The sequence below is a fragment of the Pezoporus flaviventris genome, unplaced genomic scaffold (genome assembly GCF_033815535.1).
Source record: "Pezoporus flaviventris isolate CSIRO_AGI_PZ_B2104156 unplaced genomic scaffold, CSIRO_AGI_Pfla_v1 ptg000023l, whole genome shotgun sequence".
Classification (NCBI taxonomy): Eukaryota; Metazoa; Chordata; class Aves; order Psittaciformes; family Psittacidae; genus Pezoporus; species Pezoporus flaviventris.
In genome coordinates this window covers 8,478,700-8,489,152 of record NW_026892571.1, presented here as the reverse complement: position 1 = coordinate 8,489,152, position 10,453 = coordinate 8,478,700, and the positions used below count along the sequence as shown (strand labels likewise).

Here is a 10,453-nt window from a genome sequence, read left to right as displayed (position 1 = left end):
TACAGCTGCTGAGGGACCTGTGTTTGGGCAGAAACCTGTGTGCGCCTCAGTCCAGCTAAAAAGTGGGTCTTGCCCTCGCTGGACTGACAAGGTGGGAGTGAGGGGCTTGGCATGAAAGAGAAACACAGTTGTTGAACTGCTGCTGCCTTTGGGAAGCTGCCTGCAGATGCAGCCCAGGAAAGCCTGAAATGAGAGCACTTTGGAAAGAGAAATAAATTATCTGAGCAACCACTGTCAGGGAAAGGACATTTGCCATCTGGGTTAGCAGCTTTAGGGGAATGCACAGATCCTATTCTTCCACTTTGCAGGTTTCTGACACAGAGAGCAGAAAACGCTATGCATTCCCCAGCTTGCTGGGCTGGAGAGAGGAATATTCCCATTGCTCTGATACCTACAAAATCCATCCCTAAACCCAACAGTGTCTGTGGAATCTGTAACACAGTTTTGAAATACCTTCTGGGAAGCCACTTTAATGAACATCAAGAGTATTCCAGCAGTACTTTTGTTCAGCTTTATTTTATAAAATGTACTTGAAAAGATTTTTGTAAGCTACAACACGGTTACAGTTAAATGCAACTACAGTTACTGTAGTCCACAAAAGTCATGCAGATATTTTCACTTGTAAAAGTAGAATTGATCTGTAAAGTCCATAATCCACTGTGGCTCAGAAGCCCATGGGTAGCTGACTTGCATGGTCCAGTTTAGATTCTGATTGCGGCTTATCAAAGACTGTCTGAAACCAGACACAGGACTTCAGTGTTGGTATATGGAGGCTGAAATCTGAGAAGCAGCAGTGATGCCCAGTGCAGCAGCTTGTGTCTTAGGGGGAGTCTTACCTTTAACCTTAAAAATGAGAGCTTTTTTGTGTCATTTCCTATTTAGACCAGATGCCTTCGCTTATCAGTGCTGCTTTGATGAGGCTGAGAGCTACTCTTACTTTTATAACTTCAGCTGACGACTTCCTGACTCTTAAGTAGCTGGTAAAGTGTAACTCTGTATTAAAAGGGTTTATTACTATTATAGGGTGTAGGGGGAGGAGGTGCAGTGATACAGTCTCTAACATCAGTGGCACTTCTGAGCACAGCCTTCAGGAAATGGTTGTTGGTTTCCAGGTTTTATAACAATAATATAATAAAGCATTCAGCACCAGTATGTGAGTTACATGTCCATGGCATGTTGCAGAATAACCAGATGCAGGACTCCAGTGCTGGTACATGGAGGCTGAAATCTGAGAAAACACACTGGGTGGCTTCGAGACTGAGAGATCCATGAGGCTGCTGAAAGGCGAGTTGTGCTGGTCCTGTTACCCTATGGAGCAGTTGATGCCATCAAGTGAATATCTGAATAGCCAATACAGGTTGCTAGCACCAAAAATGTGGAATTGTATGATAATTCCACTCATGTCCATGTACAGGCTACACTTTGCTGGACTGAGGTCTCATGCATTTCCTGGTTTGTTTTTTTTTTTCCCACAGGTTAGTTTCTCATATTTCATTGAGATAATCTTGATCAGGATATATCAGGAAGCCAGTAAATAAGCTGTCTGTCCAGTAAGGATCATAAAAGAGCCCATTTTGTTCTGAGTAAAATATCTGCAGCCATACCTCATCCTCCTGTTTCAAAGAAAGGATGGTTGATCCGGAGGCAACATCATGGTTCCCAGTGTTTGCATCAAAAGTCTTAATCCGGTACTGCCCGTTGTGGACCAAGCCAATGGCCAAATGTTTGTTGGCCAAAGTGATATCATAAGTGAAGTAGTAAATACCTGGGATGCTGCATACAAATTTCCCAGTGGAAGCATTGTAATGTCCTCCCTCGTTCATCAGGATCCTGTCAAATTTGATGGGCAGCCTTTCCCTTGGGTAGCTCTTGGAGACTGCCACAGAGAAGGCAGACTTGGCTTTGTTGGCATTACAAGTACAGGGTCCTGGCAGTCCAGTCTCACCCTTGTTCCCTTTGGGCCCTTTTTTCCCAGGGGCCCCATTTTTTCCAGGATTACCCTTTAAACCCTTGGGCCCTCGTGGGCCTGCTTTGCCAATAGCTCCTGCTTTCCCCTTTGGGCCTGGTTTGCCGGGGTTTCCTGTCCTGCCTTGTGGACCTAGAAGATAAATAGCCTTATAAATCTTTCAGTGAAAGACTCGATATGGCAAGTGGAAAGGTGTTGTGTCATTTCAACTGTGTATTTTCATTTAGGAGGAAAACCCTGCTAGTGAGAATCCCAATGAAATACCACCTGGGAGGCATCTGTCAGGACTGTTAGGTAGGTAGTTGGCATGATAACAGTGGGACTTGGGAGCAGGACAGCCTGTCCTTGGGGACCAAAAGGCTGGCTCAGTTATATGGCTCACTTGCAAAAAGGGAGATTAATTATAGAGCTAGCCAAGAACAAGCTTTAAATGGTTTTTCATGAGTGGGACAGGTTTATGAAGCTTTTGGAACCCAGCTTTGAGCAGATGGGATACTTTCATCTCCTGTCTCTTTTATTTTAATTTTTTTTTTTTAATTTTTACATTTAACATTAATCTGGTGTTAAAAAATAAACCAACAAAGCATCTAGGTGTAGTAAAAAGCCTGGCATATCTGGAGGATGAACCAGAGGACATACAGTGCAGGGACTGCCTTGAGATGGGAAGCCAGTTGTGCTGTCACAGTGATGCTGAAACTGCTGATTGTTGTGTGGCCTGATATAAGACAAATTACAGGGCTTTAAACCCTATCTTTTTAGCTGCTGCTGCAGCAAGACGAGTTAAATGCAGCTGTGGGTGGAAACCTGTTCTACAGATTCCCAGTTTTGGGGGTGGGAGAAGAGAATAAGGTGCAGCTTTGGCATGCTGATGCTATGCTGAATCAGGAGTGCACTCTAGTGTGGCAATGGGAAATCACTGTGTTCTCACCACAGCTGATCCTGATGCTTGCTGACTGTAAGGCTGGATTTAAAGGGTTGTTGGCTTAAATAAGGGTGATTGTTTGCTTTGATTTAGATTCAGCATGGTCAGAGCAGTGCCTGTCACCCAGCTAGAGTGCTCTGGGCAGCAAGTGCTTGATTTTTTTCACCTGACTTTGTTCTACTTGAGAGCAGGAGTCAGAGACCACCACTTTGTCTTGTCTAGTGAGCATATATCAGGGAAAATGTCACTTCATAACAAAATGAAGCCAATAGGAATTGCATACGGCAATTAAGATGCTCTCAGCAAATAATGCAAGTCTGAACCCCCCAGGCAGGAGCTGACAAGTGTGAGATGTTGGAGGGGGGAGAGTGGAAATTTCTAGAAGTTTCCTATGAGATGTTGTCTGTGCTGGGGCTCAGATTTGGGGTGATGTGTTGCTGTTAACTGGGCTGTTGCAGTATTGCTTTTACATGTTACCCTTGTGTTAAGAAGTGCTTTTCTATTACCTTCATCTCCGTGCTCGCCTTTATCCCCATCCTTGCCGTCCTTGCCATCCTTGCCTGGGAATCCCATCCTGCCGACTGTCCCTGGAGCCCCGGGTGCACCAGGGGGGCCGGGTGGCCCAGGGGGGCCGGGCAGGCTGCACGCCAGCTGGGTACCTTCCTGCAGAGCTCCCTTGGCAAAGCCCCCCACGATGTGGTTTGCCACACAAGGCACAGTCCACAGGAGGAGGACAGCAGAGATCATGGCGCAGCCTGTAAAAAGGAGATGGGATGTGGCTGTTGTGTTATCCAGCACACGTGGGTATGGAGGTGTCCCCTCCACCAGGACTTGCATGAAAATAGGAGATAATTTGGTGTAAACCTCCTCAGTGAGACCTGCTCTGCAGCTGGGTTTCCTTATCAAGCACAAAATCCATAGCATGATGCAGGGCTGAATTTAAGCCCCATCCCTGGCAGTGTTCAAGGCCAGGCTGGAAGGGGCTTGGAGCTACCTGGTCTAGTGGATGGTGTCCTTGCCCATGGCAGGGAGTTGGAACTGGATGAGCTTTAACGTCCCTTCTAAACCCAAACCATTCTATGATTTAGAAGACAGGCTTGTGGAGGCTTTGGGCCAAGGCAGTCCTTACTGTGTTTTGCCTGGCAGTGCACATTGAGCCTCTTAGGTAGCATAAAATGTTCTGTTCTTCACCACAGTTCATCTGCACGGCACTGCACAACCTGCAGCTGAATCAACCACCGAGTCTGGCTTGGTTTTGGGGTGCAGCTGCCCCTGCAGCCGTGACCAGCCCCACTGGTGGGTTTTCAACTTGTCACCATGCTGAGCTGCCTCTGGGGCGGCAATAGCTCCATCTTTCTTTGTTACTACCATTCACCTTGGAAAGATAGGTAACTGTTAAAACACTGGCCTGTGTTGGTCTCCTGGCTCTGTAAATTGAGCCACGGCTTGAAGTATAGCAAATGCCAAGGGCTTTTTAGGAACCTTCATTCACAGTGGGGGGCTGAGCCTCCTGGGCTTGTCTTACTCCACTCCTGGGTGGGGAGATAGTGATAGAAAATAATTTCTAGAATAAAGCTATTCCCATGAAGAAGCTAATGATGCAGAGCAGATATTATATAGTAAAATGTCCCTCTGGATGTCTGTGCATGGAGTTGGTTTGCAAATAGCTGTGCTTCATGTGCATCTCCTGAGTAACTCCACTGCATCTTGAAATATTGCTAAGATGCATCAGCAGCTTAGAGAAGATGCTCAAAATCAGGCTGATTGATGAGGGCCCATCTTCATGCATGACCCATCTGAAACTCTGGGTATTAGAAATGTTTAAAATAGAATTAGGTTTCTGCATATGGCTACAGATGGAGTACAAAAAAAAGACATTCCCCTATACAGTATCAGTTTCTGACTATCCATGGGTAAAGGTGCTCCTGCCATCCCCTCCTCAGAACAGAAGGCCTCCCCATGCCTGGGCTGAGGATTTTCTCCTCCGCTTGCTTTGCTGGTGAGGGAGGTTATGGCCACAGCCACCAGCTTCCCAGCAGGGCTGGTGCTCCCTGGTGAGTACTGACCATAGACTGATGGAGTTGGGCTCTTCTCCAGCTGTATGAATATGGAAACAAGCTGGTGGGGTGATGAAAGGCATCCCCTGGCCTAATTTCTTTCTTTCAGCTTCTGTAGGTGGAGTATCCCTTGGAGAAATGAGGTACGAAGCCTAAAACTGTCCCATACGAATCTGTGGCTGGTTCACTGTTTGCATAATAGCTTTTTGATTAGGAGAGACCATGCTAAAGCCAGAGGATTTTCTTTTCTTTGGAAGGAATTAGCCAGGTATTGCTTTGATGCAACTCCTACCCCAGGGTGAAGAGGTGTGCACTCTGATGGACAAGACTCCTTTAAGTTTTTTCCCTTATTACAGCTACCTCTGACAGTAGAGGGTTAAGTATTTTACAAGAATCATCAGTTTGCATGGGCTTTCTTATCACATGGAATCATAGAATGGTTTGGGTAGGAAGGGACCTCCTGAAGTCCTGCTAATGAAATACAGAATATAAGCGATGATTGCGAAGCAAGGAAACTGCCTTTCACACATTTCTTCAAGCTTTGGTGCTGGAGCAAATTTGGAGTTAAACAGAGATGAAACAGAAGATGAGCTGGGATATTCCTGCCTTTCAGTCTGTTGGTGGTCTTCTGGTCAGGCAGGGTCCTGCCTGGCATTACGTCAAATACTGTGAGGCTTTAGCATCTCCCCAGCGGTGTTATGTTTAACTCCTGCACTGGAAATGAGATTCTTTAAGTATTGTATAAATTTCATGTTGGTCTTAGCGCTCTTATCCTTCTACTGGCTCCTGAAGGGGGTGGAAATGCACATTACATGCTCCACATCCAGTGAGCAGTGTGCTACATACTAATGCTGAGTGGGAGCCCTCAGTTCTGCAATATGTATAATTAAGAACATGCAGAGGAGTAGGAAATGCAGAACAGATCACCAGGCTGGATTTGGCTGTTAAGCCATTTTGTTCTTCGGTGCTATTTTGCTTTCCTTATACCTCAGTTTACTTGGTGCTGGTGAAAAGTGTCAGTTTAATGGCCTTGTGAGAGAGAACTCACCAGCCAGTATTAATGTGGACAATTGAATATGGACGGTTATGAAAAGGGAAACAAAATGTTAAAATGCCTGAGGACTGGGGAGGTCCAAAGGAAAGCTGCATCTCTGCTTCCCAGTAACCACCTCAAATGGGGTGGAAGTGAGAGGTGTCTGGAGGTGGATGACGCTGAGAAGCTGTGGCAAGGAAAAATGTCATTGTGGAGCATAACCTGCAAAAAAGCTGGGACTGCTTCATGGAGAGAAAGAACAGGCAAGAGGGAGCACAGGGCAGGAGGGCAGCTCCTTCTCGTAATGCTTCTTACCATAAGTACTACTTCTACCTTCAGACAGCCCAGCTAATTGACCTGATGGGATAAAAGCAGCAAACACAAAATGCCCCGAGGCTGGGAAGTTAGTAGTACCGGTACTTGGATGGAAGGGGAGTATTGGACTACCTGGATCCGTGCTCTGACATAGCTCCCGAGTCCATGTTAATTAACGGCTCCACAAGAACATTACATCCCACATCACAGCAGTGCGTGGGATGCAAAGTACAGTCACATTCACAAGAGGATCTATAAATAACCTCTTAAAGAAATCTCTTCAAAAGAAAACAAACCTCATGCTGTTCCACCTTAAAAGGAAAATTGCTCCTCGATGTAGAATGACTGATGAGCTCCAAAAAGCAAACTGGAAACAGATCAGCATCTTTCCTCTTGGCAGCATGGGCGGCAGGCCTGGCACTGGAGGCCATGCAGCCTGCTTTCAGCTGAGGTCTTACTTTTCTAATGACAATTAATATCTTTGTTAATAGGGCTTTGGAGGCTTTTTGACTAGAACTGGTGCCTGTTGTGTGTGAGCGTGTGCTATGCCCAGGGGGTCACAAGCACTGACTGGTGGTGGAGGGGAGGAGAGCAGACCCTGCGTTGTCTGAGCACAGGGACTGGGAGTTGGCTGTAGGAAAGGGACTGCTGCTGAAATGTGAGTGTTCAGCTCCTCAGCGCTGGGGCAAAGCACGCTGGTACTGAGCGCAGACTTCAGTATGGGGAAAAAAGGCTGGACTGGCTTCACATAAGCTCTAGCTTTGGTGTCTGCAGCATAGGCATGGCTGGCCAGGCTTAGGGCTACAGCTTCTCCCCAGCAGAGCCTGCAGCAGCACTAGGAATTGCTTGAGGTTGTCAAGTGCATTTATGGTGAGCTTGGGCCTTCATGTGTGAAGTGCCTCTCCCTCGGTGAGATCAGATCTCAATGCTTTTCTTCCCAATACTTAAAAATATCTATTGAGTCACTCTGAAACTGTCTTCTGAAGTATTTAGCAGCAGTAGTGCTTTCTAGGTTGCTCTGAAGAAGACCCAGCCCTTGGGCTCATGAGGTGACGCAGCTCGTGGTGGGCACGTGATGGTCACAGGCAGCAGTGAGTTGCTCTGAGGGTCTTGGAGGAAAGACCCCTTGAGCTCCCAGTTGGTAGGTAGGCCTTGGCTGAGACCTCATGTTCTGATCATAGCTGATCAAACCTCACCCAGAGAGGAGAGGCTCCAAACTGCTGCAAATGTTTGGGCCCTGAGGCAGTCCTGACCTGCAGCTCCTGCTTCTCATGGCCACTGCAGCCTGGGGGAATGCTTGCTGCTGCTGAGGGGCCTCACAGGTGGGAACCTAGGGGCACATCTCTTGCCATATCTGCCCTATGGCTTTGGCTACCAGGACATCCCTGTTCCACATGGCTCCTGCAAGCCCCGGTGTGACCACCCTCATCCCAGCCCTGCTACAGTTTTGCTTCTTGAGCCACTTCACAGTTTAGAAGCCAGGCCGATTCTATAGATGTGTATGCATCAAATAGGTGTGTCTGTAAGTGACAGTTTTGCCTATAAGAACGAGATGAAAGTGCAAAGGATCTGTTGTACTTTCTGGTGCGTACAGGTCAGCTGGTCTGAACTCCCGTGAGAGGGAAAATCCCTGAGGGTTTGCAGATGTGGGCTGGTTTGGAGGTATGCACAGTGGCTGGGTGGTGATTTTTGGCCAGGGAAGTCAACCTGTGCCATGCAGTGATGGTGTGTGCCTGTCCATGGGGAGGAGAAGTGTAGAAGGGGAGAGGAGACTGTGAGGGGATTGCTGTGCAGAGGAATGGAGGATGATAGTCTGATAACCTGAGAGGGGGGGACCCAGCAGCAAACAAGTAACTGTGACATTCTACTCTGTTTCCTTTCAGTACTCTTAAAGACACTTAAATGGAACAATGATCTTCCTACTTAACAATTTCCCAGCATACCTCAAGGTGTCCTAATTAGTCTTCAAAGTAATCACTATCCCTGTGAGCCTAATTCTTGGCTCTGGTGGTTGCCCTGCAGTGTCCCCGAGGTAAAAGCACAAGAGCTCTTGGGCCCATGGGGCTGATGTAGATAAAATGAGGTGTGCTGCTGGTTACAGCAGCTGAAATGAGTGTATTTAATTTCTGATACAAGTCAGTGCAGTAGTTATACCAGATATGAGTTTGATCTGTTATCTGCTATTATCTGCTATTGCACAGAGCAATGCCAAAGGAGACGAAGGAGAGCGATGCCTCTTCTGTGCCTGAACCTGCATCACCGTCCACGCTTTAGGCAGCTGGGGATGCCTGTGCAAACCTTTCATCCTGAGCTAAAGCCCCGTTACAGAACCTTCTGACTGGAATGAGGGCAAAGGGAGAGGCTGTGGTTTTGGCTGTACGGGGTGGGTGCTCCCAGCAAAAGTCTGAGGAACTTTTCTTCCTCGAGTGCTTCTGTAAGTGGCAACTGTTGCCGTTATGGATTCATTCCTGTGCAGGTTGGAAACCTGCGTGCTCAATGATCTAGACCTTATTTGGTCAGTTTTCGAAGTTAAGGTTGAGAGGAGGGAGGGGAAGAAACAAAAGGCAAAGTGAATCTACTCACCAGGACTGATCCCTTCAGTGAGATCTTGACAGGCGCTGGAAACCACTCGGCTTTAAGCAGCTGTTTTGCTGCAGAGCCCGAGCCCGTCCGGCCGCAGCGGCGTCCTTCGAGGGGTCTGCGTTGTTGACCTGGGTCTGTGTTCTTTAAGGTTTCACTCCTCTTTGTGCGGGTCGCGGGCTTCCTGCAGCAGCGCCAGGTTCTGCCTCAACGTTGCCAAAGGCATATTTTTATTATTGTGTAATGGGTCTGCGCCTCTTCCTCTGTCACGTGGCACAGGGAGAAATTTTTACGCACATATGGCTGGAAAGCTCTTGATGCTTGGGGAGCTTTTCCCTTTCTCTCTCTCCTTGTGTGAAAGGCTCAGGAGTTCCCTGGATCATTTCTGACTGATTCTGCCCCTCTCTGCTGTAGCTGCTGCCAGCATGAGCAGAATTCATAAGAGGATGGATAATGCACATCAAAGTAGGGAGAAACTCCGGTGCTTGATCCTGAAGCATTAGCAAGGAGAGCAAACCTTGTCCTAAGGGTGGAAACTCGCTTCTAAAACAATTTAGACAAACAGGTAATGGCAGATCATTCCAGGCTTGTATTGAAGGAGGTTGTGAAGCAGCATCTTTCTGAATGAGAATTTGGAGAGCAAAGTCCCTCAGCACTGCTACAGGTGGATGTGCGAGACAGAACATGGAGACACTGCCACAGGGGTGGCAGGAATGCTTCTGTCTTTGGAAAGGGTTGGAATTTAGTTTTAAGCTTGCAAAGTAATTACAAATCCCCTAGCAGTTGCTTGAGGTAAGGCAGTAAAACCAGAAACGGTGACTGCAACTTTAGCTCTGCTAACACAGTGTTGAGTTGCAGTAAATACCCATCCCCTTGTTTCTCTGCTGCAGCAAGTCACGGTGTTGATATCCCAGCTTATACCAACCCATTAACCCAGATTTTGGGTTTAAATGTGTTTTAAAATGGGTTGGAAAGGTTTGCCTTTCAACTCTCAAAATTGATGGTGCTTCCCTCCCTGGGGAGGTGCAGAGTGACAAACTGGGAGTAAAGAGTTTGCTGCCCACCCCTTCCCTCCTTCCCAGCTTTGCAGGATGCTCTGTGATGCTGCTGGCGTTGATATGGATCAGACTAGTCTTTTGAAGTGGCTGATGGGGAAAGCCTAGGCAGGAGTTGTGAGATGATGCAGAGGTACAGCCTGGTCTGATGGGTGCCTGGGCTGGCAGCATGAGAGGTGATGAGGGACCTGTCATCCTGCTGGGAGGGCAGCCATAGCCCTGGGGCCATCATCACCCACACAGAGCAGGGCACTGGTGCTCCTGGCTGCAGCCTGTGAGTGCTGGTTGTGGGTGTGTGGATCCTGCTCTGCCCAGCCAGGATCATGTGCAGGACTTGGGACGGATGTGTGCTTGGTGGCAGCACTCCAGATCCTGCCCTGCTGCTCTCCAGCCAGGGAGTGTTTTCTGCTCAGTGCAGATATCAGCTGGCTGGGAGAACGCTGGAAGTATCATTCCTTACTCTGCCAGAATTCATCCTTATCGGAGTTGTTGTGGGGTTTTTTAAGCTTTTGTCTGCACTTGCTG

The 10,453-nt window shown here is 47.7% G+C and overlaps 1 protein-coding gene across 1 annotated transcript; it reads right to left on the bottom strand.

The window, feature by feature from the left end:
• Positions 1 to 346: 346 nt before the first annotated feature.
• Positions 347 to 9,215, bottom strand: C1QTNF2 (C1q and TNF related 2). The gene is made up of 3 exons (XM_061456589.1): positions 8,877 to 9,215; positions 3,395 to 3,643; positions 347 to 2,098 (listed from the first exon to the last, which is right to left on the bottom strand). The coding sequence occupies exons 2-3, from the start codon at positions 3,633 to 3,635 to the stop codon at positions 1,485 to 1,487; spliced, it is 855 nt and encodes a 284-aa protein (XP_061312573.1). The 5' UTR covers positions 3,636 to 3,643; positions 8,877 to 9,215; the 3' UTR covers positions 347 to 1,484.
• Between the last annotated feature and the right edge of the window lie 1,238 nt (positions 9,216 to 10,453).

Coding starts and splice junctions, on each gene's coding strand:
- C1QTNF2 (XM_061456589.1), bottom strand. CDS start 3,635: ATGATCTCTGCTGTCCTCCTCCTGTGGACTGTGCCTTGTGTGGCAAAC. Junction 2,099..3,394: donor AGGCGAGCACGGAGATGAAG/GTAATAGAAAAG, acceptor TTTATCTTCTAG/GTCCACAAGGCAGGACAGGA.